Below are 26958 nucleotides of genomic sequence, written 5' to 3'. Positions count from 1 at the left end.
GCATTTCAAGAAAGATGTGAAGAAACTGGAGAGGGTCCAAAGAAGAGCAACAAGAACGATTAAAGGTCTTGAGAACATGACCTATGAAGGAAGGCTAAAGGAATTGGGTTTGTTTAGTTTGGAAAAGAGAAGACTGAGAGGGGACATGATAGCAGTTTTCAGGTATCTAAAAGGGTGTCATCAGGAGGAGGGAGAAAACTTGTTCACCTTAGCCTCCAATGATAGAACAAGAAGCAATGGGCTTAAACTGCAGCAAGGGAGATTTAGGTTGGACATTAGGAAAAAGTTCCTGTCAGGGTGGTTAAACACTGGAATAGATTGCCTAGGGAGGTTGTAGAATCTCCATCTCTGGAGATATTTAAGAGTAGGTTAGATAGATGTCTATCAGGGATGGTCTAGACAGTATTTGGTCCTGCCATGAGGGCAGGGGACTGGACTTGATGACCTCTTGAGGTCCCTTCCAGTCCTAGAGTCTATGAATCTATGTTGTGCATAATTGCCTTGAGAGAAAGCAAAATGCAGACCCTGCCCTGTTTAGGCAGTCTGGCTTCCAGGGAATATCACAGTGTAGCCACGGAACTGTGCAATCTTGAAAGCCCCTTGGTCAGGAGGGAGAGATAAGGTCTCTCCCCAAGAGAGTTAATGACTGAGGAGCTGGGAGCCTAGAAGGGGTGCCCTTAATGAACCATGGAGGTGAATGCAGGTGCAGTTACCCTGAATTGTGACAGCCCCCAACACTGGAGTATCTGAGCACCTCACAGTTTTAGATTTACTCCTGTGAGTATCATTATCCTCATTTTACAGATGGGGAAGAGAGGCAGAGAGAGATTAAGTATCTAGGGATATAAATACTGTTAAAAAAGTGAATCATTTAAACAATTAAAAAGATGTCATTTAAATGGTTAACTGTTTAAGTGGCTGGGGCCCCTCTGGCCAGCACAGCTGGGCCCGCTCCATCTGGATGCTGCAGCTGGGCTCATGGCGCTGCTCCGGGTGGGCGGTGCTGCTCAGGCTGCTCCAGGTGGTGCAGCTGGGCCCACTGGGTTGGCCGGTGAAGGGCCACTGGGGACAGCCAGTAACACTATGCTTACCAGTTAACTTTTTACATCCCTGTAAGTATCTTGCCCAAATTCACACAGGATGTTTGTGGCAGTGCAGGAATTGAACCCAGGTCTCCCACAGCCCACTGGGGCTATCCTTCTTTTGCCGTTTACTGAGTTGAGGCAGGGATGTGAAGAACAGTAGCAGAAGTGACATATACAGTTGCCTCGGTTCTCCTAGCAGGCTTCCATGTTGTAGGCTATCTGATTTGTATCTTTCCTTGTGGCACTTGACATTTCAAAACTTTTTTTTTTTTTTTAAATTTGGAGACTTTAAAAAACATAAAATCAACGAGTCCCATATGCACAGAAAGAACCTTCATATCGAGGACTACTTTAAAAAAATGTATACTATTAATAACCTTAGTCAAATTTACATCAATAATTTAATAGAATAAACTGTTATAATTATCTTAATATAAATGCAAATGGTAACTCCACATGGGAAAAACAATATAATGCTAATAAAAACAAAAATCCAGTGCTATTACTTACTTGTGCAACATAGACCAGATCATGGAGAGGGTCAACAGCAACACAAAATGTCTGCCCAGTGAAATATTCTGGACGTTTAGGCCAGCCTACATCCAGCTTGTAAAGCTGTTGTTCTATCCTCCAAGGGGAATAAAAAGCAATTGCTCTTAATACCTTAAAATGTAAAAGTAAAAAAACATTAACAGTTAAATTCCATGAGATTCCGCTTTCTATAATCCTTCATCTTTTTATTAGTTATTATTAGGGTGAGATTTTCAAAGACACAAATTTGATGGTTGGGTGTCTAATTTCCATTGAAAGTCAATGGATGATACGCATCTAGCTTTTTTTTGGGCCTTTATAAATCTTCCTTGTTAGAGCCAAGTGAATCAGCACACTTGAAACATTAAATCAAGTGTACATCCACCAATTACTCAATAACAAATATTATTCTGACATGGGATTGTATCTAAAAGGAGCACAGGGATGCTGTAGAATTACTGAGGCAAAATTACACAATTGTTTCCCAGTTGTGTAGTTCTTGGCACTCAAAATGTGCTGAGCTCTTTTTTAAAACTTTTAAAAACTGCTTAACTCTTATAACAATTCTGGATGGCGTGTCCACAACAGACTTCCAGTACCTGTACCTGATGTGCTGGCTAACCACGTTGATCAGAATCATGTTCAAGACAATTCACCCTGAGCAGTGACACAGTTTTGAATTGGGTAATATGGAAACAAGTCATACCACATGTGTTTAAAGAGGTTGTGTGAACTGGGAGGCGGCTAGATTTAATTTCCCAAAGCGGTTTCCATTATCAAGAGACCTTCACTGTATAACATCTGTGTGTGTTAATAGGTAGTTGATAGCTCCATTATAGAGCATCCAATGGATCTCAAGACTCTTGCTGCCACAACCACAGAGTTCAACGTGACTCCATTCTGCTACAGTCAGGATTGGAATTCTAATTCTTCAGCTCCCTACAGCTCTCTACAACTTAAGCTAAAGAAGATCTCTAGTGGCTTATTCTAGTAGTAGGCTCCTTATGCTCTTGGAGGGCTTTGCTGAAAGACAACATCATGCTCACTCTCTTGTACACATAAAACCAGAATGTTACTATAGACGAAAGCATCAGAGATGGGTCTTTGGAGATGAAGGCGGTGACAGTAGACAGGATGAGCACATGTGCATTTCAAAGACCACATCCAGCCAGGTCTAACACATTTTGCCATCCTCCCAGAAGCCTCCCATAGAGACCTTCAGCCTTTCCTTACACACAAGGAGAGCCAAAAATCTTAAGGAGACACTTGATTAGTAGCCCTGCAAGCAACAGCCTCTTGGCCACAATATGCAGCTGTCTACCGATCCTGGCAGAGCTGGAAGGCATCTATTTTCTCTCTCTCCAAAGGTAAAATGCTGGATTGTGCAGCGCAAGTGAGCAAAGGGGAGGAGAGGGGGACTTAGTTTAAGGAGGGGCCAGAAGAGGGAAAACAAAGTACAGAGAGAATGAGTGTGGCAAAGAGAAAGCGGAAAGAGAGGAATAGGTTGAAACACAGGAAGAGAAGGAATGAGCAGGGAAGTGAAAAAAGAGGATAAAAGCCAGAATCCTGTGAACATAGGCAGATCAGGAGGGCAAAGCATTAAGACAAGAAAAAGAAAAAGGAATAGCAGGGCCCTGGACACTCCATGATTCCATGACAATGGGATCTGCTACATAATTTATCTCCTTACCATAGAACTGTGCTCCAGAATCTGGCCTTTATATGTATACTATATATATATATATATAATGTATATTCTAGCCCTTACAGTCACAGAGAAAAACTCAAATGTGAGCCAAGCATAAACTGTCTGCATTATCTACCAGCATCTGGAGGGATGGGGTGACTTGTCCCATCCATTTCAATGTCCCATCCATTTCAATCAGGGCCCTCTGGACTCTGCAATTCTATGGCTGCTTAATTTGGCACTCTCCTAATAAAAGTCAGACTTGCAGACACCTGATTAAAAATATAGTAGAGGTAACAAAGAGAGAGAAAATATTTTCTAACACCTCACCCTTTACTGTAATATAGCTGGTATTCTTTTTCTTAATTAAGGGAAAAGAGGAAGAGACACAAGGTTGAAGTTGATTCCTTACTCCCAGTTCCTTATTTGTGGTACCAGCTCCACATTCATGGTTCCCAGTTCCTTATTCAAAGGCCAACATTATTTAAAAATATACCAATGTAAGATTAAATATTTAGAAAAGTCATCAGATTAATGTGGCAATGTGATAATTTTAGTTACTAATTCCTTAATGATTTATTAAATAAATAATCAGAGAGCTGGGTTTTCACTGCCTGCATGTGACTCCCCAACCCCAAGTTTTTTCCTGTGCAATATACTGTTACATTTCACACCCCTACCACACTTCCATATCGTACAGAGTCTGAATAACAGGGTGGGTTTTGACAGACTGTATGTGAATAAATGAGTCTTGGGATACCCAAAGTGACACATCCTTGTGACCATCAGATTGTTCTTAAGGAGCTGGGAATCCCACTCGCTGACCCAAAGCTTTGTTGTTGCATTGTATGCTGCAAAATGCCATACCTCCACTCCACTTCCATTTTATAAATGGTGATTGAATAAGGAAACTAGGATTTGACTAATGTACATGACAAAATGTCATTTAGTGTGACCCGTGACACACTTCCCCGTGACTATCAGGCTGTTCTGAAGGACCTGGGCCATGCCACTCACCGATCTGAGGATTTGGTCATGCGTAACGTGCTGCCACATGTCACACCCCCAACCCACTTCCATTTTGTATATGAAGATTGAATAGGGAATCGGATTTTGATTGGCTGTACAATGTGTCTCGGGTTATCCCAAGTGACATGTCCCTGTGATCATCAGACTGTTCTGAAGAAGCTGGGACATCCCACTCGCCAACCTGAAGCTTTGTTGTTACACAATATGCTGCCACATGTTACTCCTATTCCACACTGCTTGAATAAGGAGTAGAAATTTGACTTACTGTATATGACAAAAAGTGTCTCAGGTCACTTCAGGTGTTCTGAAGGAGTTGGGATATGCCCCTTGCCAACCACGAGGTTTGTTCTTGGGCTTTATGCTTCCCCACCCCTGTTCCATATTGTACATAGGGCTTAAATAAGGAGCTGGGTTTTGACAGACTATACATGAGATAATTCAATTTGGGTCACCTCAAGTGACATAACTCCACAAATGTCAGACTGTTCTGAAGTAGCTGAGACATGCTAGGAGTTAGACTAGATGACCCTTGTGGTCTCTTTTAACCCAGTGGTTCTACAATTCTATGCCACTTGCCAAACCAAGGATTTGTTCTTCAGCAATATACTACCACTCGTCACATCCCCACCCTAGTTCCGTATTGTACATAGTGTGTGAATAAGGTGCTGGCTTTTGACTGGCTGTATGGGACAAAATACATATTGAGTTACCCCAAGAGACAAGTCCCTGAAACAGTTATTCCATTACGAAGAGATGAGGTTATGCCCCTCCCACAGGTAAATTTTCATTTCTGATCTGACAGATATATTGCCCCAATTTTTGTGTGTGTTTTCTCTGTTAGTTACATACAATATGCAATATTGCATGTAAAAATCAACAGAATCAGTATTCAATGAATTTGCTGCAAATCAGGCTGTAATGTTTTCATAGAAATTATATGATAGTTACAAATGAAGAAGTCCATTGGAACTTGGTTTGTTTTTAGATGAAAAATGTATAATTTTTTTTTAAAATTCTGTTCACATAAAAGCAGTTGTGCTTATTAGAGTTGTGTGTTTTGCTCATTACACAAGCAAAAATAAAGAAAAGACACTGCATGGGCACAGCTACCTTCCAATAATCATGTTTATGAGCTATATGCAAACATAAAAGGCCTATCAATGCATATTGCTGCTTTAAGTGGTTTCTGATGGCTTCTAAAACACAGACAACAGTGAACACCACTAGTGTGCTCACATTCTACTTAAATGAATATGTAATGTAGTTGTAGCTGTGTTGCGTGAACCAGTTTGTGTCTTGTGTTGCTGTGAGACTCAGAAGCAGTGTAGACAGGTACACTGTAATGGAATTTGAAGAATCTCTTTGTAGTTAGACTATCTCTAAGTCCTTTCCTTTTTAATTCCAAAATTCCATCATAGAAATGCTAGCTCTCAATTTGACCAAATTTGTGAAGGAAACAAACAAAATAGTTCCCAGGGTCATATATCATTCCAACAACTCTGTATATATGACATGACCTTTTGTTTTGGTAAGTTTTACTGTTTATACAAATAATATTGATGACTTCTATTGAACTAATCAATATTTGAAACACTGTAAATATTAATACTATATTCAAGTTCCATAAAAGGTACTACAGGGAGGGCAGTTGGTGTATTTTTCTGTGGTAGGGGAACTGCATTTTTGTTTGAATATTCAATGAATGGTATTTGAAAAAAGACAAGTCACTACTCTGAAACACATCCACCAAAATGCATCTGTTGTCTTTCAACTTACTTGCTATCATATACAGAAATCTTCTCTGTAAATAACCCAGGGTAAAATTTTTGAATCTTTCTGTGATCAGACTTAACAATAACGAATAAGATGCATGGGTCACCATTAATGAAATGTGTACACAATTGGCATAATCCATTACATATGTTCATGTTTACTCTGAAACTGTAAAATAAGTATAGATGTTGCTATTTATTATAATATTTTAATTAATTGAGCAATGGTTGCTGTCAGAGCTAATTATTGGTGACACTTATATTTAAGCATTTCTAAGGATCTGTACAGCCAGACCCTATTTTGCACAGAAAGGAAGTTTCTTCGTAAATTTCTGCAAAGAATTGCTGCATAATCTGGTGCTGTCTGTCACTTTATGGTCTTGACACAATCACCTATTGCACCAAACATCCACATAGAAGCAGAAACTTCGATGTGTGTGCAGAAGGGCCAGTAACAGAGTTAGATACTCAAGTATACCTATACCATCCCTGCCAGGTGTTTATCTAATCTGTTCTTAAAAACATCCAGTGATGGGGATTCAGCAACCTCTCCTGGAAGCCTAATCCAGTGTTTAACTATCTTGATAGTTAGAAAGTTTTTCCTAATGCCTAACCTAAATCTCCCTTGTGGCAGATTAAGCAATGACTTCTTGTCCTAATGTAAGTGGACATGCAGATCAATTGATCACTGTTCTCCTTATAACCCTTAATGTATTTCAAAATTGTTGTCATTCCCCTTCAATCTTCTTTTCTCAAGACCAAATTTACCCACCTTTCAAGTCAAGTTTCCTAAACCTTTTATCATTTTTGCTTCTCTCCTCTGGACTCTCTCTAATTTTTCCATATCTTTCTTAAAGTGTGTCATCCAGAGCGGGGCACACTACTTTGGTTGAGGCCTCACCACTGCTGAGTTGAACAGGACATTTTCCTCAGTGTCTTATATGTGACACTCCTGCTAATACACCCCTAAATAGTATTAGCCTTTTTTACCACTGAATCACATTGTTGGCTCATACTTAAGGCTCTGTGTTTGTCGCAGAGGTCACGGATTCTGTGACTCTCCCTGACCTTTGTGACTTCTGCAGCAGCTGGTGTGCCTGGTTCGGGGGCTGCCTGAGCAGCTCAGGTAACCTCCTGGGCCAGGTGCACCAGCTGCTGCTGGGGCTGTCTCCCCACCTCAGCCCCCCAGCAGCAGGAGTTTGGGTGTGGTGGGGCTCAGAGCTGGGGTGAGTGGTGCTTACCTGGAGAGGGGGGCTCCTTCCCTCAGCTCCTAGCTCCATATGCTGCCTCTATCAGCAGCACTGCCCTCGCAGCTCCCATTAGCCATGGTTCCCAGCCAATGGGTGCTGCAGAACTGAGGCCTGGGCAGAGGAGGCAAGGCAGCATGTGGAGCTCAGGAGCTGGATAGGGAGCCTACCCTGGCCCTGCCAACACCTCCCTCGTCACCTCTCCCAGCACTTGCAATGCCCTTCCCCAACCCCTCCCCCAAAAAGCACTCGTGGCACCCTCCCACATTTTAGTCAGGGGTATATAATAAAAGTCATGGGCAGATCATGAGCTGTGAATTTTTTACTGACTGTTGTGACGTTGCACTCTACATGATTTTATGAAAATATGCTAACTGGAATATGCTTCATGCAAAAGGTATCATTACAAAGCTTATAATCTACTGTGTGTGATCATCCTATTTGTATAAATGTACCACTCTTGTATCTGAACCTAGAAATATGAAATATAACTCTGAGGGTCTATTGTAATTATGCAAAGTGTGGGACATTAATGGTAGTTTGGAATCTTCATGACTCCCATTAACCAGGACAACTGACTGCAGATGGCTCTGTAAGTCTTCCTGTCTACCTGTGTGCTGGCAAGTGGGTAATGAAGTCTTACAGTGACATGTGATCATGTCACCTGAACTAGAATCCATCTTTAACCTGGTGTCTTTCCATTGAGGAGGGGGTTGGAACCTAGAGAGGGACAAAAGATTCCTGCCTTATGCAAAAGATAAATAAATGGGTGGAACAGAACAAAGACGGAGCCATCATGAGGAATCCCCTAGCTACCACCTGAGCTGGAACAAGGGCTGTACCAGGGGAAAGAATGGTGCCCAGACTAGGAAGGCATCCAGTCTGTGAAAGAAATGTATTGAAACATCTTTCAGCAGAGGTAGTCTTGGCACATCAGATGGTAGCTCCCAAGGCGGTTTCTGTGATCTAACTCGTCACACTTGTGACTTTTACTAAAAATACCCATGACTAAAATGTAGTCTTACTCATATTCAATCTGTGACTTGATAAAACCCCCAGATCATTTTCAGCAGTACTACCACCTAGCCAGTTATTCCTCATTTTGTAGCTATCCATTTGATTTTTCCTTCCTATGTGCAGCATTTTGTGTGACATATATGGCAATTTCCTGCAATATCCTTGGGACACCTTCCTGAATTAAGGTTAAGTACATTTTGAGTCCATTGCATTAAATGAAACTGTTATGTATTATTGTGGACTAGGATTGTCTGTACTTCTCTAGGGGAGAGACAGGATGTAAACCCCAGGATGTGTTAATAACTTCAGAGGAGTATACTGAACAATGGGCCAGACAAGAATGGACAATTGGGGTAGTGTCAAGTGATTTTCCTGAGGATCGCTACGGGGAGGTGAATGCAAATTTCCCCACCTGTAGTTATGAAAAAAAAAAATCAGACTTATGCTCTTCAGAGGAGCTCACTATCTACTGATTACCTGTTCCTGGAATCTGAAGAGCAATGAAAGAGTGAACTTTTCTAGCAGTTCTGGTTCTGAGCTGAGGTTGTTATGAACTTGTAACCACAGAAAAACCCTTTTGTGGAGTTTGAAGGACTGTCTCCTACCAGAGTCTTTGCTGGAGTTGAGGGTGACCAGTAGTACACTTATTGATATGCATGTAGGTTCTTTTGTTGTTTTAATATGCTTACTCTATGATGCTTTCACCTTAAGAATAAATGTGCTTACTTATAAAGGGCTATATGGTAACTTGCAACTGAAGGCAATTACGCTGTTCATAGCCTCCAAAGAGAAAACAAAGTGCAGATGCTGGCCTCATTAGGCAGTTTGGCTTGCTGGAAATCTCACTGTGCACCCCTGGTTAGGAGGGAGAGAAATATGGGTCTCTACTCAAGAGAAGTGACAGCTGAGGAGCTAGGAGCCTAGAGTGGGTTCCCTCGTGGGACCATGGAGAAGGAATACAAATGCGGTTGCCATGAACTGTGACACTTTAACTTGTCTTTATTTAACACTGTTGATTTCCAATCAATTCTTGACTTTGTCAAGGTCATTTTGAATTCTATTCCTTTCCTCCAATACCTTGTAACCTCTCCCACTTTGTGTCATCTGCAAATTTTACATGCATACTCTTCATTCCATTACCTATTTCATTACTGAAAGTATTGACTAGTGCCAGACCCCTGCGGGACCCCACCAGATACTTCCCCCCCGTTTGACAGCAAACCCTAACTACTGCCATCTCTTATGTGCCCATCCTACTTCATATTGTGAACGGTGCTTGCTTAGGGAATTGGATTTTGACTGGCTGTATGTTTTAAAATAAGTTTTTGGTCACATTAAGTTGTTCTGATGTAGCTGACCTATGGACCTACCTTACTTGAAACTCTTTGCAAAAACTGCAGCCTATTTCACGAGAGATTGTGTGGGGGTGGGGGAAAGGGGTAATAGGCCAAAATTTTTTGCACCATAAAAGTTTCAAATAAGACAGTTCCATGTCTCAGCTACATTAGAACAGCTTAATCGTTGCGGGGACATAACACTTAGGGTGACCAAAGACTTATTTTAATCACATACAGCCAAAATCCAGTTCCCTATTCAAGCACTGTTTACGATATGGAAATGAAGAGAGGACATAAGTAACAACATGCTGCTCAAGAACAAAGCTTCAGGTCAGTGAGTAGCAGCATGGCCCAGCTCCTTCCGAACATTCAGATGATTGTGGCGATGTGTCACTTTGGGTGACCTGGGAAACAGATTGTCATGCACAGCCAGTCAAACCCAGTTCCTTATTCCATCCCCACTTACACTATGGAAGTGAGATGGGGCGCTATGCAACAGCACACAGCACAGGAACAAAGCTTTGGGGTCAGTGAGCGAGGTGCCCCAGCTCCTTCAGAACAGGCTGACTGTTGCAGGGACACACCTCTTAGGTGACTTGAGGCTTATACTGTCGCACACAGCCAGTCAACACCCAGCTTCTTACCGGATTAGTAATGAGTAATTTACATTATTTACATTCATTAGATGACATTTACATTTTTAAATAATGTTGCCTTTTGACTAAGTTAACTGGAAACCACGAACCAGGAGCTGGGAACAGAGAACCAAGTTCAGCTCGTTGGGAGGGCGAGACAGACAAGGTGGGAGAGGGAGAGGGTTTGGCTTGGGAAGAGACAGAGAAGAAGGAGCGGGCTCCCCCTTCCTCCAGCAGCCATCTCCTGCCCACGCCCGTGGCCCAGGTGGGTTGAAGGACACGGAAGATGGGCCGGGGGTACGGAGCCAGCAGACACAGGGGGCCCAAGCTCACCCCACCCACCTGTAGCAGGACCCTCCGCCCACACCCACCTGGGATCCCGAGAGCGCGCAATAGCAAACCAGCAGCGCTACCACCGCGCTGCCCATGGCAACCGCCAGGCCGGGCCTACCGCGCAGCTTCACCGAGCCCGGACAGCGTCAGCACCGGAGTTCGCTCTCCCCCACCCCCGCCCCGGAGCCGCTGGTGGCTCACGTCAGCAGGAGGCCCCGCCCCTGAGCGTGCGCGAAGCGAGCCTGGTATTGAAAGCTCCAGCTTCCGGCCTGGGAGACCGCAGCTTTGTCACATGACAACAGGAGGCGCGTGTCAGTCACGTGACTTCAGACTCGGAGACGGCAATGTCTGGCCTTCCGCCCAATTTAGTACACCCTGTTGCTCTCCTTTGGGGTTGTCCACCTGACTGCCTGAGCGCAGGAGAACAATCTCCGGTATCCAGGAATTTTTAAACAATCGATACCAGGCCTTTCGGCAGGATGCTGGGAGCACAGAAGCTAGGGTGATGATCGCTGCAACAGAGGAGCCATTCCTCCCGGATTCAGGCATTGTACTCAGTCAACTTACTGTTGGGGTTTCTGGCGCGTGAGGGGTCCTCCGAGAGATACAATGGACGTTGGTTGATGATGTCACTGGGGTGCGATTCATGGGCATTGTGGACCCTGCTGGCGAGGAGGAACCTTGTTGCTCATGCAGGGCTCGCTTGCGGCGGCGGCGCGGGCTGGGGGTTGGCTCTGCCAGGTCCGGAGCCGCGGCAGCGCGGTGGCTTCTGTTGCTGCTGGTAACAAAGAGCCGGGAGCTTTGCAGGCAATGGGCAGCGGGGAAGCCCGGGCGCTACCGGGCCTGAGGGCCGCGCGCTGACGGGAACTGCAAGAGGCTGCGACTGCTGCACAGCCCCGTGTGTCCAGCGGCACCTGAGCCAGGCGCTGTCCCGCTTCTCATCCCCCTATCCGGGTCCCCTCTCTCTGCTCCCCGGCTGCTCTGTTTGTTCTTCGTCCCGTTTCTCCCCCCGTCCTCACAAAACCATGTAACCCCCCCCCCCCCCCGCTTAATGTGCCAGTTCCGAGACAAGGAGCGTTAAGCCCCGTCTCCTGCTGAACTGTGCATTGGACCAAGCATTTATTTCGTGACTGAAATCCGCACCGCTGTCCAAAAGAGTCGCATCCCCCTGCCCTGACCCTTTTTCCTATTGCGTGTTTTAAAGGATTTTTTTCCCATCTCTGTAAAGTGTCTCTCTTCGGGGTGCTTTTCTTCTACAATAAAAAAGACGCTTCTGCAGTAAAGAGTCTTGCCTGGATGTATTTGTTCTTTAAATAAAAATCTACATTGGATGAACAAGTAAAGATGGATAAGAAATCATTTGAGACCGTGCTTGATGAAATTAGAAAGGTAACATTTTTACATGTTTGGTTTAATTGTGTAAATGCAAAATTCCTTGCTGGAGTAAAGTTGGTTAAACACTGTTTGCCTTAATTGTTGTTCCTTCTGGAAGGCAGTAAAAATTAAATTATTGCCTGCTCTTCAAAGAGCAGAATGATATGCTGATAAGACATACTAGTTTTTTGCTGAATGTAAACCAAATTTAGTCTAGTTGAGACTCATTTTGTGTGGCATGTTTGTTTCCATCTGCATGCCCCATGGCAGAGAGATTATATCTCATAAGATTGTGTTGAAACTTGACTAATTCATAAATCGTTAAATATAACTGTGTAGTAGATTTTTATTTAAAAGTGGGTTCAACCTTTCTTCATTTGCAGACTCCTAAAAAATTTCAAATGGAGTTGGAAATCTTAGGGCTTGTCTACATCAGAAAGTTGCAGCGCTGGTGAGGGAGTTACAGCGCTGCAACTTTGAAGGTGTACACATCTGCAGGGCACCACCAGCGCTGCAACTCCCTGTTTGCAGCGCTGGCCGTACTCCCGTTTTGTCTCGGGTGTAGAGGATCCAGCGCTGGTGATCCAGCGCTGGTAATCCAATGTAGACAGTTACCAGCGCTTTTCTTGACCTCCGTGGAAGGAGGAAGCCTCTGGTAATCAAGCTGGTTTCCTTTCCCGGTTTGCTCTCTCGGTCCCGGAGCCACCCAGCAAACCGCAGGGAAGGAGACCTGCTTGCTCGGGGTTCCGGGACCGAGAGAGCAAACCGGGAACGCCGCGGTTTGCTCTCTCGGTCCCGGAGCCAGCCAGCAAACCGCAGGGAAGGAGACCTGCTTGCTCGGGGTTCCGGGACCGAGAGAGCAAACCGGGAAAGGAAACCAGATTCGCCGCGGTTTGCTCTCTCGGTCCCGGAACCCCGAGCAAGCAGGTCTCCTTCCCTGCGGTTTGCTGGCTGGCTCCGGGACCGAGAGAGCAAACCGCGGCGTTCCCGGTTTGCTCTCTCGGTCCCGGAACCCCGAGCAAGCAGGTCTCCTTCCCTGCGGTTTGCTGGCTGGCTCCGGGACCGAGAGAGCAAACCGCGGGGAAGCTGGTTTCCTTTCCCGGTTTGCTCTCTCGTCCCAGAACCCCCCTTGAAGCCGCCCAACAGCGCTGCAGTGTGGCCACATCTAACACCACTTGCAGCGCTGGTTGCTGTAAGTGTGGCCACTCTGCAGCGCTGGCCCTATACAGCTGTACTAATACAGCTGTAACAACCAGCGCTGCAAAATTTTAGATGTAGACATGGCCTTAGTCTGTAGATCTCTAGGAATCTGTGGACTACATGTTGAAAACCACCGTTGTAAGTTGACAGCCTTTTGTGGACCTCTCAGATATAGTCAGCGGACCCCTGAGCTCAGTGCCACAGGTTGAAAATCACTATTTTAAGTTACTTTGTTCTGGACTTGTAAGTAGTATATATTATATTGTATAGTTAAAGCATGAGGGTGAAAATGCAGCTCTGCTGTCTATATTTCTTGCTGTTCTAGAGTTCCTGTGCAGTGTCTATCTAGTTACTTAGGCCTTGTCTACACTGCGGGGGTGGGGGAATTGATCTAAGTTATGAAACTTCAGCTATGTGACTAATGTAGATGAAGTTGACATACTTATATCTAATTACTGTGAGGTCCACACTACGCTATGTCGATGGAAGACACTCTCCTGTTGACTCCTCTTGCGCTTCTTGTTTAGGTGGAGTACAGGAGTCAAAGGGAGAGCGATTTAGCGGGGCTTCACTAGACCCGCTAAATCGAGCACCGATGCATCGATCGCCACATGTGGATCCTCCGGGAAGTGTAGCCAAGCCCTCAGTCTTTACGTAGAACAAGGCATGCTATGGGACTTAGTTCATTCATGTCTCTAAAGTGCTGTGAGATTCTTAGATGAAAGGTTTTATGGAAGTTCAACATATATTATAAAGGTTTCAATATTAATGTGATATTGTGCGTTTTGTGGGGTTTTTTTTTAAAGCATATGTAATCCCTCCTTGGCTTTTGGTCACATATGAACAAGTTTTCGAATGCTTTTCATTTACTCAGAAAACAGAAACTAAATGACAGGCATTTTAATATTAAACTGGATCATGCTCTATCAAAACATTTATGTTTAATACTGGTGAACTTTAAATTATTTAAGTGGACTAGCCTGTTCTATAGCTTGCATTCTCATCCCAGATGTGATGAAGATTTAAGGAACACCAAAATGACCCATTTATTATAGATATATTTTAAATTTGCATCACTTTCTTCCTTGACCAGATTTAAGGAATATGTTCGTAAAGTTTTATATTAAGCTAAAAATTATAGATTATAGGTAGTTGGAAAGTTGAATACTGCTGCTATTACATGTGGAATTTAACTTAACACTGACATGTATTTGTCTTTTATATGTAATACATCTTATTTTTATCTATTTCCCACACTTTATCTTTTAAATATACATTTGTATCTCGTAGTTGTTCAGTTTAGAATTGAGTTGTTTTTAAAGTGGCAGCAACATCCAGTTTCATGTTTAAATCCAGTTTTTGATTGCAAGTAAAATTCATTCAGTATCTTAAAAGAGCATGCCTAACATTGAATTAATTTGTTATCCCATTAGTGAAAGGCCCTGCCTAAACTGGCATTTTTATTATTTTTTTTGTTAATCTTGAAACGGCAATTCTTTTAGAGGATATAATGCTTTGAAAAATCAAATTTTACCTAGTGCTAGTGACATATTATGGGTATAAAGCTAAATCTTCCTCAGCAAATATTTTTGATCAATGGTAATAGAAGAAATTTATAAAAAGTGCAATTTTAAAAATATCTTGTTAGTTGATTAAATTAAATGTGGGTCTCTAATCTTTAAAAGTAGGTTAAACATTCACTTGTCTGACAAACCGCTAGCCTGAAATGTTCTACTGGGATTTTCTGCTGAGTTAACTGCTGATGATCTAGTTGCTTAATTTTGCCTCCATTTCCTAATCTGTCAAATGGGATTAACACGTCCCAACATTAGATATGTTGTGAGTCAACTAATTATTTGTAAGTGATTTCAGATCCTAGTACTGAAGGCACGGTAGAAGCAGTTAAGTGGTATATATGTGTATGAGTGAGTAAGTATTCAGGGTTAACTTGAAATCTAGTCAACTTTTAAAAATGTATTGAAAGTATCAGACACTGTGCATCTCCTTGAATTCACATGTAAATTTTTGCAATTTTATTTTATTATTTTAAAAATATATTCTCTCTGCTTTTCATTATGTGAAAGGTTCATGCCAATGAAAGGAAACCTCAGCTTCCTGTAGTGTTTTAGATGTCTTATGCTACTTGTGACAATACTAATTTTTTTTGGTCAGTATTAATTTTTCACATAGCATCCCATTAAATAAAATTCAGTTTTCTGAGTTATATTTTAGAGATACCAACTGCTTTTTGGTTTAACTTAGAATACCGTAAATACAAGTTTTATAATGCTATTGTTACTCAAACTGTTAGCAGTTTAGCTCTGAACATGTGAATGAAGGAAAGGTTACCCCTGTCTCTTGTAAGTACTGTACCTACAATCCAAGTCCCTTTCTAGTAAATTATTGATGAGTAGGCCCGTTGACTGACTAGAACCACTTGTGTAAAAATTTTAAGAACAGCTCTGTACCACAATGACAAATAATTCTTGTATCCTTTTATTATGAAACTGCAAATAAATAATTTAAAATGTGATATGTAATTGAACAGCAACCTATTTTGGCACAAATATCACTTCATTCTTCCCCTGAATATATCCTTTCAATTTCTTTTGTTTTCAAGGGGAGTTACCAATGTGCAGCGTTTACTGCTCGTCTAAAGCTGTAACAATATCACTGATATTTTTTTTCTTTTTCTCAAAGAGTTGTGGCTTTAGAATGCTACTTGAGACCATACATAATTATGCTGGCTTCCAAGTGCTGGGGTGTAATTAAGGAAACAGTCTAATGCTTGAGCTGTATCTTGAGTAACTTATTCCTAACTGGAAAAGAACTTGAGCAACTGTGCGATGTGTCTGAGGCTATGGCCTTGGCTACACTGGCGCTTTACAGCATAAAGCGCTGCAACTTTACAGCGCTGCAACTTTCTCGCTCAGGGTTGTGAAAAAACACCCTCCTGAGCTCAGCAAGTTACAGCGCTGTAAAGTGCCAGTGTAAACAGTGCCCCAGCGCTGGGAGCGTGGCTTCCAGCGCTGTAAGCTAATCCCCACGGGGAGGTGGAGTACCTGCAGTGCTGGGAGAGCTCCCAGCGCTGGCGAGCAACCACACTCGCACTTCAAAGCGCTGCCACGGGAGCGCTCCTGCGGCAGTGCTTTGGAGTTTCGAGTGTAGCCGCGCCCTCGGTCTACACTACAGCAGCTACGGTGGTGCAGCTGCGCTGTTGTAGCACTTCTAGTGAAGATGCTCTAAGGTCATCTTAATAATGCCAGGCTCCGTGAAAGGCAGTAGCTATGTAGGCAGAAGAAGTTCTTATGCCAGCATAGCACTGTCCATACCAGTGCTAAGGTCAGTATAACTTATATCGGGCAGGGTTGTGGATTATTCACACCGCTGAGCGATGTAAATTATACTGAAGTAATTTGTAGTACAGACATAACCTGAGCCTCTACCTGCAATCTGTGAAAACACAAACTGATGTATTGTTCCTTATGAAACTTTTCAGTCCTTTTAAAGAAGCGATCCTAGTCATTGGCTCTCATGACACCAGGCATAATCTTTATGCTGATAACCTGTAGCTATAGCTTCGCCACTATCAGCTTCCCTCCAGCCATATCTCCTTGGATGCCTTGTCATCTCCAATTGAATATGCCCAAAACAGAAGTTCCTCATCATTGTTAGCAACATACTCACCATTTCTCAGGCCTATAATCTTGTGACTGTTTGACTTCTGCTCCCTCGCATATTAAGGCCATATCTGAATCCTCCTGCTGCTGCCTTTTCAGAACCCTAAAGTTCCATTCTATTCTTTTCTATCCCTGCAGCCAAACCTTTTTGTTCAGAATTCCATCACTGATCTCTGGAACACATGTATTTGATCCGATAACTCTTACCTTTGAATCCCTTCACTGGTCCCCTGTCTGCTATTGCATTAAACTTAAGCGTCTTGTCACCTCCTGTAAATCTCTGCGTAACTTTGCTCCTCTGTCAAGTTTCATGTTGCCCATCTCCGCTCTGCTAGTGCTCTCAGCCTTGTTGACCCATTTGTCTTATTACACAACCATTTCCCTGCCTTCTTCCACACAGCCCCCTATCCATATGAACCACTTCTGCTGCGCTACTTACGGTGACTGCTGACCTCTCTTTCCTTGTCAGTCTGTTTCTGTCCTGAGACTAAACTCCTTCAAGCACAGATCTTTTTTTACTGTTTGTAAAGTGTCTAGGACATAGTGGGTTCTACTGTAAATAAAAACAAAGTTCTGGGAGCAAGTTCAGAACTGTATTTATTTGAATAAAAATATGAAACAAGATTTTTCAGATGTGTGGATGTGTAATATTTTGAAATTGTATGTGATCTTCCTAGATATTTGGACATAGTATAAGTAAATAAGAATCTCCCAGAATCTTAACAACAACAAAAAAAAGATACTGGTATCATTCTAAGGCCTGCAATCTATTTTCACTTCCTTCAAACATACCACATGTTATGATGATGTCTTGATTTCTAGAAATAACTTTTTAAATGGAAGCAGAGGAATAGGAATGCAAGAGTTCAGAAAGAATGAGGTTATTTATCCTCAACTTTGTGTAGAGATGAATTTTGTTTGTAAATAGCTCGATCATACTAGAGTGGTATGGTGCAGAGAGAGAGCACTTGTTGTTGTTGTCCCTAGAGGCCTGAACTGGAGGTCAGGGGAGGAGGCTATGCGCTGTACACCAGGAGATGTTCCTTTCCTTTCTACTTTTTCTTTTAACTTCTTGAGGGAATAAAGCCAGCGTGATTACATTTGTTATGGTTAAGATGGGTTTAACAACTTAATTGTTGAGTTTCACAACAGAATAGTTATGTTTGCTAGGTAGCAATGCACTGAAATAATATTGCCTCTGCTTTTGAAGATCTTGCCATGGGCCATAAGCTTAGACATCTAACAGATATCATGGTATCAAAAAACATCTAATATAAAAATAATGGGTGCATTTTCTTTGTGCAGGGCCTAAAGATAGCATAACTTGCCCCAGGATTGTCTACCCCAGGTTGCGACACCCTCGTGCAATGATGATCACTGAATATGTTTTTAGTTTTGGACTGTTGGAGTAGTTAGAACACCCTTTGCTCATACATGACCCCAAATCCTGGCCTAATTATTATAACTGCTCTTATGTAGTGATTTTTCACCTGCAAATCTCAAAGTATCTTATAAAGGAGGTAATTATCATCCCCATTTTATAGATGGGCAAACAGAGGCACAGAAGGGTGAAGTGATTTGTACAAGGTCTTACAGCAGGTCAGTAGCAGAAAGGGGAATGGAACCAATCTCCTAAGTACCAGTCCAGTTCCTTAACCACTGTGCCACCTTTCTTCCCTATGTTTTGTACAAGTGCGTATTAAACATGTGTAACAGGAGAATACTGACAAGATCACAGCATTCTCTAGAGCTAACTTTCATGACCATAATTTTAATTACCACCTTTATATTTCTAGCAGCTTGTCCCCGAGAAATGCCCAGAGTGAATGGCTCTAGATCAGGGATTGGCAACCTTTGGCATGCGATCTGCCAGGGTAAGCACCCTAGCAGGCCGGACCACTTTGTTTATGTGCTGCATCCTCAGGTTTGGCCGATTGCAGCTCCCATAGGCCAGCAGATCCCTTGGCCCACACCGCTTCCCGCAGCCCCCATTGGCCTGGAGTGGCGAACTGCGGCCAGTGGGAGTCGCCATCGGCTGAACCTGCAGACACGACAGGTAAACAAACCAGCCCCGCCTGTCAGGGTGCTTACCCTAGCGGGCCACATGCCGAAGGTTGCCGATCCCTGCTCTAGATTCTTCATAAAAGTAACTAAAGCAAGATATACAACTAAATGCCTTAAATGGGAATATATATATAATCTGCAGTTTGAAGTAATTAACTGCCATCTCTTGGTTTCAAGAGCCATTAGAGAGTTAATATTAAAGCCAGTGCATCTAAAGCTTGAAAGGAGGACTATTATGGTATTCCAGTCTGAACCTAAACCGAGATACGATGAACTTCTTAATAGAGAAACTAACAAAGTAAAAGATTTTTAAGTCTCCTTCTGCTTGAAAATACTCACATAATTGTTCAAGGAATATTCTGTGGTATAGAAATCTTCCAGTAAAATTGATGCAAATTTTTGTGGGATTAGATATGTTTTTCTCTTAAATACATTTGTCTCAGACGGTGTGTTTCAATTGTTCTTTTGTCAGCTAAATGCCTTTCTTTGTCTTTTAGGCTGTGTTGACTGAATACAAATTAAAAGCTATAGAATATGTGCATGGATACTTCTCTAGTGAACAGGTAATATTCTACATACTGCTATGTAGTTATGGAAAATGTAAAATTCAGGATTTGATCTATACACTCATGTACATAGACAATTCCTCCTACTTTGCAAAACCAGATCAGATTTCACTAGTTGCCTTTCTACTAATTTAGGAGATTTGTGACACATTCTTTGTTGCACCAATTTTAATTTGGAGTAACATACTAATGGGGTCCAGATTGTACCAATTAACAGAGATCAGATTTTGGCTCTTAGCATGTGGGAGGGAAATATCCATAGTTAATTATCTTGGAATTCAGAACCTTAATGATGATGGGATATTTTGAACCTGTCTTTATCTTCTAAGTTTATAAGTAAAGATTGTTACTTTGGTACCAAGTAAGATGATAATGTGGGATTTTTTTTGTATATATGTTTGTATATAAATTTGGATGCTACTCTTTGAAATTAAATTATTATAATCTTCTCTAAGGCTTCTTTTTTAAAAGTCTATAATACTCTAGCATGTGTGATATTTGATCAGGTATTTGTGTATATAAAAACAAGAATATATAATGTTTGTTTAAAATAATTACCTAAAAATCTACCTTGCTACCCAATGGGATTTTAAGTGTTAGATGAAACAAAAAAACACACTGGACAAGAACATAAGAACAGCCTTACTGGGTCAGACCAAAGGTCCATCTAGCCTCGTATCCTGTCTTCCGGCAGTGGCCAATGCCAGGTGCCCCAGAAGGAATGAACAGAACAGGTAATCATCAAGTGATCCATCCCCTGTTGCCCATTCCCAGCTTCTGGCAAACAGAGGCTAGGGACACCATCCCTGCCCATCCTGGCTAATGGCTGATACTGTTGTGTAATAACACCTGATCAAATATTGCCTGTATATGCACACAGTGCTTAGCAAAATGCCACCACACTCAACGAGTAGAGTGGCAGCAAAGATATTTAACGTTGTCAGCAGAACATGTGTATATATAAAAGGTGAACTGTAGCTTTTCTGTTTCAGATTGTTGAATTACTGAGATACTTTTCTTGGGCTGAACCACAACTAAAGGCAATGAAGGCTTTACAACATGTATGTTTTCACGGAGCAATCCTTAGAAGTGTCTCCGCCTGTTTCCTCTGGTTTTAATTTCCATAAACACATCTGTATTCTCATCGCATGGGCATAGTTTATAATCTGTGTGCTTTCCTCTTCACCACTTTTTCTTATGATGGCATTATGCTGTGTTGCTTCTCTTACTCTCTGCTTCTGTTGGGAGTATCTTGATGGTACCCTTTCTGCACCATATATCTCAGGGAATAACCTAGTTCTTGGTAATTATGACTAATTTAAATATTTTGCAGTAGCATATAGTTTACCCGAATTGAGGCTCTATTATGTATTCAGCACTTAGCACATAAGAATACTGTTCCCCAGAGAGTGTAAGATGATTGTTCATTAAAATTCCTGATCATGAAGATTTTAAAGTTGCAGACTGTACTAAAAAGAATCCTGTCTTATTTTTTATTTTCCCTACTTATGTTGGCAGAAAATGGTAGCTGTTCCGGCATCAAAAGTGGTTAATATCCTGAACTGCTTCACCTTCAGTAAAGACAAGCTTGTTGCTCTAGAACTTTTAGCTTCGTAAGTATCTCTTCTATGTGTTGTATTTACTTTATTGAGATGTTACTGTTTTTACTCATGTCTGAGGGCTTGTCTACATCAGAAAGTTGCAGCGCTGGTGAGGGAGTTACAGCGCTGCAACTTAGGAGGTGTACACATCTGCAGGGCACCACCAGCGCTGCAACTCCCTGTTTGCAGCGCTGGCCGTACTCCCGTTTTGTCTCGGGTGTAGAGGATCCAGCGCTGGTGATCCAGCGCTGGTAATCAAGTATAGACACTTACCAGCGCTTTTCTTGACCTCCGTGGAATAAGCAGGTATCCCAGCATCACCGAGGAAGCCTCTGTTAAGCAAACTGGTCTCCTTCCCCAGCTTGCTCTCGCGTTCCCCGAACCCTGAGCAAGCAGGTCTCCTTCCCTGCGGTTTGCAGGGTGGTTCGGGGAACGCGAGAGCAAACCGCGGCGAAGCTGGTCTCCTTTCCCGGTTTGCTCTCGCGTTCCCCGATCCCCCCTTGAAGCCGCCCAACAGCGCTGCAGTGTGGCCACATCTAACACCACTTGCAGCGCTGGTTGCTGTAAGTGTGGCCACTCTGCAGCGCTGGCCCTATACAGCTGTACTAATACAGCTGTAACAACCAGCGCTGCAAAATTTTAGATGTAGACATGGCCTGAATCTGTCAAACAAAGGAAAGTTTCAGAGGAACCACTTTGGACAATTAAGGCAAAACACCTACTTGCTTTAAAATGATTTGGTGCTCATGAATGGAAAAAGTAATAGCTGTAGCTTGTAATAATGGAGATAGGTGTTGCCAAACTTCCTACGTTTATCTGTCCTGAACTGCAATACCCCGCTACCTGATTGAAAACTGACTGTTGTGCCAAAGTTAATGATGTAGCTATATCTACACTACATGTCGCTGGCAGCAGCATGTAGGGCGGGCGGTGTGTAGCTACAGGCTTCAGTGAAAGGCTCTGGCAGGTGGGGCAACAGCAGGGAAATGCCCCAGCAGCTCCCTGCTGCCAAAGCCTTTTCCCGCTGCCTGAGTGTTTCCTGCTGCGGGAAAGACTCTGGCAGTGGGACACTACACCCCTAAAATTAGCAATGTAGAGGTGGGAGGCATTTCTTGGGCCTGTACCTGTTGTTGTTGTTGCTGGGAGATGGCAGGCCTCAGCCCACTCAAAGCCAAAGGCTTGCTCCCTCAACCGAAGGAAAGGGGCCATTGAACCCAGGCCACAATTAAATACTGAGGACAACAAATGGTGGAGAAAAGAGACAGGAGTGAAGCTTAAAGGTTAAAAATCAAGGATCCAGAATTGGATCCTGAGCGGAGAATCCCCAGCAATGCCCACTGCTCCTCAAAGGTGTCTGAGGAGTCAGTGGATACCACCCAGAGGAACTCTGCCCAGTGTTGGACAAGGAACCAGAAATCGGTCCCACAGTAGCAGAGCACCTGCGGTCCAGCTTCCTCCTCCTGGTGTGATGGTTGGTCATCTTGGCCAGCACCCAAAGGAGGTTGATGAGGAGGTCTCATGACGTGGAGCTGCAGCTAGAATGTGCTAGGATAAACAAGTGAGGGGGAAAGTGCAGCTAGTGCCTCAGTAAGAGGTTCTGGAGGAACTGGAAGAGGGACTGCAGCCTGATGCACTCTACATTAAATGTGTGCCAGTGTCTCCCTCTCACCGCAAAAAGAATAGGTGTTGGGAGTTCGTAAATAATGCCAAATGCATGCCTGTACTTACGGCTCCATGGAGGAGCTACCAACTAATATCCCCAGTAGGCTGTGATATCACAATGAAGTACAGGCTGGCCCACCGAGGTTCCTCACCCGCCTCTGGTGTCAGCAGGTCCCAGAACTTGGTGTTGGGGCAGGACACAAGGGCAAGGAAGTGGCTGGTATGAAGCATGTGTACAGATGTTTTCTGGGTGCAGTTCTGAGACAGACCAGCTGGATGGCATTCAGCCTATTAAAGTGGCTTGTTGGGATGGCCAAACAGGTGCGGGCAGGGGCCTGATGATAACTTCTAGAGGACCAGGGTGAGAGGTGGGCCAAGAGCACCCTCAGGCAGGACCTGCTCAAGAAAAGAGAAGCAGGAGACTTTGGATGTGTAGAGAGCCATGTAGGGTATGGACCCTGTGGATTCAGATGTGTCTTTACTCTAAAAACTGAGGCACTGCTTAGATGACTACACTACTGTTTATACCCATGCTACTGGGGGGCCTGTAGCTTATCTCCATAAGGAGTGTGTAGTGTAGATGTACACTTTAAAACTTGGCAGAGCCTATCAATCTCATTTCCACTTACTGAACTATGCCAAAACTTGAGTCCAGGTGCGTTAAAACTGTGTAGTCAGGTTCCCCTGACACCTCTTCCATTTGGTTTTCCAAGAATTCAGTCTGACTCAGATATCTTTATTTGGCACATGGCAAAGCTATGTTGAGTTGATCAGACTTAAGCATAGGGGGTTGGTATAGGGCAGTGGTTCTCAAACTTTTGTATTGGTGACCCCTTTCACATAGTAAGCCTCTGAGTGTGAGCCCCCTCCCCCAGTAAATTAAAAACACTTTTAAAAAATATATTTAACACCATTTAAAATGCTGGAGGTAAAGCGCGGTTTGGGGTGGAGGCTGGCAGCTTGCGACACCACCCATGTAATAGCCTCACAATCCCCTGAGGGGTCCCGACCCCCACTTTGAGAACCCCTGGAATAGGGCATACGACACATCCAAAGTTACGCAGAAAACCTCTTCCTTTATATACATTTACATGTTACATTGCATATACTATCAATTGTATCACACATTTTGGGATTGGCGTAGTCTCATTGTAGGAACCAATCCCTGTACATCATGCACTGTACATGTAGGACTACTCTTTACCTCATTTTATGTTCTGGCATTATCTTATCCATTGTTGTCTTGTCTATTGTAAATGGTTCCCTGGGTATTCCCCCCCTTATCTTATCTAGTATAGATATTCTGTTTCCAGTCAGCAGATTCTAATCCTCTCTCCCAAGGGATGAGGCCTCACCCATGTCCAACAACTCATCAGGCCGTTCCTACATAGGGTATTAGCTCACTGTAATCTATTCAATACCCAATGCCTTCTGCATTTTAAAAGCTTCCTAAGTATTTATTTACACTTAGCAAATAATTCACATTTTTAAAAGTATGTAAATACCTATTTAAATAGGCATGTTCAGTTGCTAGGTCAGAACAATTTTTAAAAGTTTTCCATGTAAACATACATTTGGGATTATTGATGGAACACAACTGCTTCAAGATCTGTCTATAACATAAATCTATATTTGAGGACTCTCGTACTGTGGTTCATAGTGTTAAAGCCTATTTGAGGACTTTTCAATATGTAAATTCTTGATATGAACATCTGTTAAAACAGAATACTTAAAACAGAATACAGCATAAAAAGTATACTAAGTTCATGTTATGGCTGTGGTACAAACTAACAAAACAAAAAAAATTAAAGTTGATCCGCTTTTATTTGACACCATTTTGCTTGTGTGTCTCTAACAGCTTTGATCAGTACCCTGATGATCCCATTTACACCACATTTTCCTCTATCAAGAAATCTATTTTAATGGAAAGTAACTATAATCATAGTTGTTCTTTAGCAGCAGGGAGAGCTAATAGCAATCTGGAACATCTGTGTCAGCAGTGTGGCTGCTGCTACCAGGCTCATTAGGCAAAACAGTGACACCAGGTATTGGAATGCCTGCTGCACTTCGAAATGTTAGTTGTTTGGTATATTTCTTTATTTAAATTTTGGTGTGACATTTGGAGTGTTTCATCACCACTCCACAGCATGGAGGTAACTGCCAAGAGCCTCTTCTTTTTGATCCTGTAGGAATCTGTCACCAAGCCACCAGATGGTAGAGAGCAGGAGCCTGTGCCAAGCCTGGTAGCTGCAGCCTTGCTGCTGTGATAAGAATTGTGCATCAGTTAGAGTGAGAGCTGCTAATGTGAACTATGACAATAAACTTAGGTTTTACTTATCCTTTCAACGTGGCTGTTTTGGCCACTCAGAATTTCAAGTTTGTGTTTTCCTGTGTATTGTATTAATTTACAAATAATTGAGAGACCCTATTTCAAGACATAAGCATTGGTGGCATATGTAAGACTGAATTATTTTCTTGACCTGTAAGAGGGAGAAATCAAGCACTGCAAAGGTTTAATAATAGTTTGTGCACAGACTAATTATATTTCTTTAATATATTGCTGAGAACTGTTTGAACAAATAATGCACTATTAAAAAATGATTAGTATATAATATTCCAGGAATGTCACTCTGTGTGTCACTGAAGCCTAAAATGTCTGGCTAGATAATGTAAAGCAGTGGAAGCAGCTACAAGCACAGGCGAGAGCTCTTTTGGTTCAGAATATCACCAGGTTGATCCATTACTGGATTTTGTGATCAGTTACCATTATGACAAAGTTCCTCCTCTACCTTGATGGGTCCTGCGCTTATTGGCAGATTTACTCACCTCAGTGATCTTCCCCACAGTCTGGGTCAACTCCTCCTGTGTCTGATCAGGAGTTGGAAGGTTTGGGGGGAACCCAGGCCCGCCCTCTACTCTGGGTTCCAGCTCAGGGCCCTGTGGATTGCAGCTGTCTATAGTGCCTCTTGTAACAGCTACATGATAGCTACAGCTCCCTGGGCTACTTCCCCATGGCCTCCTCCAAACACCTTCTTTATCCTCACCACAGGACCTTCCTCCTGGTGTCTGATAACGCTTGTACTTCTTAGTCCTCCAGCAACACAGCCTCTCACTCTCAGCTCCTTGTGCCTCTTGCTCCCAGCTCCTCACACGCACTTCCTCTACTCTGGCTCCCCCTCACCTGACTGGAGTGAGCTCCTTTTTAAACCCAGGTGCCCTGATTAGCCTGCCTTGATTGGCTGCAGGTGATCTAATCAGCCTGTCTGCCTTCACTGGTTCTAGCAGGTTCCTGATTACTCTAGTGCAGCCCCTGCTCTGGTCACTCGGAACAGAAAACTACTCATCCAGTGACCAGTATATTTGCCCTCTACCAGACTCCTGTACCCCACTGGCCTAGGTCTGTCACACCATCCAATTTTTAACTTCTCAGCCATTTTCTCTTTTTTACACACACGCTCCCCTATGCCTGTGCAGTTGCATGAGCTTTCAGCTGCTAGTTCCTGATCGTGTGTGTGATAGGTATAAGAAATGACAGTAACTGTTCAACCGTTTCCTTTGTAGCAACATTGTTGATGCTCAGAATTACCGCCTTATTGAGGACCTGTTCAGGATTAACATGTCAGAGAAGAAAAGATGCAGGAGAATTCTTGAGCAGGTATTAGAAGATGTTCACTGATATTGTGTTATTTCCATCCATATGGTCACTGCAGGATCAGGGCCCATATAATTAATAGCTAATGGAAACTGTTGGTTGACCATCTGAAGGAAGTGAGTCTGTGAAGGAGGAGAGCAAATAACACGGGTCTACAATTCTTGAGAAGTCATCTGCTTCAGAGATATGATGTGCTATTTATTATGTATTTTGATGTGCTGAATTCAAATATGACAATTAAAACAACTGATTGGCTACTATTTCTAAGATATTTAAGTTTTTACATTTTATGTCTATGTATATTGTGTAGATAGAGTTTTAATCATAAATTGTAAACCTAGGTCTTTTCATGTGTTTATGGTTGCTTTACATGATGATATTTCACCTGTCCTGTTTATGTAACACTTTAAAAATCAGCAAAAGGGTTTTATATAAATAAAATGTATTATGAAACAAAAGGCAAAAAACTATTATGGACATAGTTTA

General features: G+C 42.8%; 2 protein-coding genes across 6 annotated transcripts in view; one reads left to right on the top strand and one right to left on the bottom strand.

Annotated features, from left to right (window-relative positions):
- The window catches only part of NHLRC3 (NHL repeat containing 3), a 28522-nt gene extending 17566 nt beyond the window's left edge, over positions 1–10956 (bottom strand). Inside the window, exons 1-2 of one of the 2 annotated variants that reach the window (XM_030563948.1) lie at positions 10712–10956; positions 1596–1748 (exon numbers count right to left, since the gene is read on the bottom strand). In XM_030563948.1, coding sequence (XP_030419808.1) covers positions 1596–1748; positions 10712–10768 — 210 coding nt within the window. In that variant the 5' untranslated portion in view covers positions 10769–10956. The remainder of the gene's footprint in view (positions 1–1595; positions 1749–10711) is intronic. The other variant, XM_030563938.1, reaches the window with a different exon arrangement.
- A 95-nt stretch (positions 10957–11051) lies between these two features.
- PROSER1 (proline and serine rich 1) overlaps positions 11052–26958 on the top strand; it is a 33668-nt gene continuing 17761 nt past the window's right edge. Inside the window, exons 1-5 of one of the 4 annotated variants that reach the window (XM_030563900.1) lie at positions 11052–12062; positions 19489–19554; positions 20550–20618; positions 21076–21170; positions 26382–26475. In XM_030563900.1, the coding sequence (XP_030419760.1) occupies positions 12018–12062; positions 19489–19554; positions 20550–20618; positions 21076–21170; positions 26382–26475 (369 nt within the window). In that variant the 5' untranslated portion in view covers positions 11052–12017. Of the gene's footprint in view, positions 12063–13351; positions 13491–15377; positions 15415–19488; positions 19555–20549; positions 20619–21075; positions 21171–26381; positions 26476–26958 lie in introns of those variants that run through there. The other 3 variants (XM_030563917.1, XM_030563926.1, XM_030563909.1) reach the window with 3 other exon arrangements.

This window comes from Gopherus evgoodei, chromosome 1 (assembly GCF_007399415.2).
Source record: "Gopherus evgoodei ecotype Sinaloan lineage chromosome 1, rGopEvg1_v1.p, whole genome shotgun sequence".
Taxonomy (NCBI): Eukaryota; Metazoa; Chordata; order Testudines; family Testudinidae; genus Gopherus; species Gopherus evgoodei.
The sequence above is the reverse complement of the archived record's forward strand: the minus strand, read 5'-3'. Positions and strand labels throughout refer to the sequence as shown.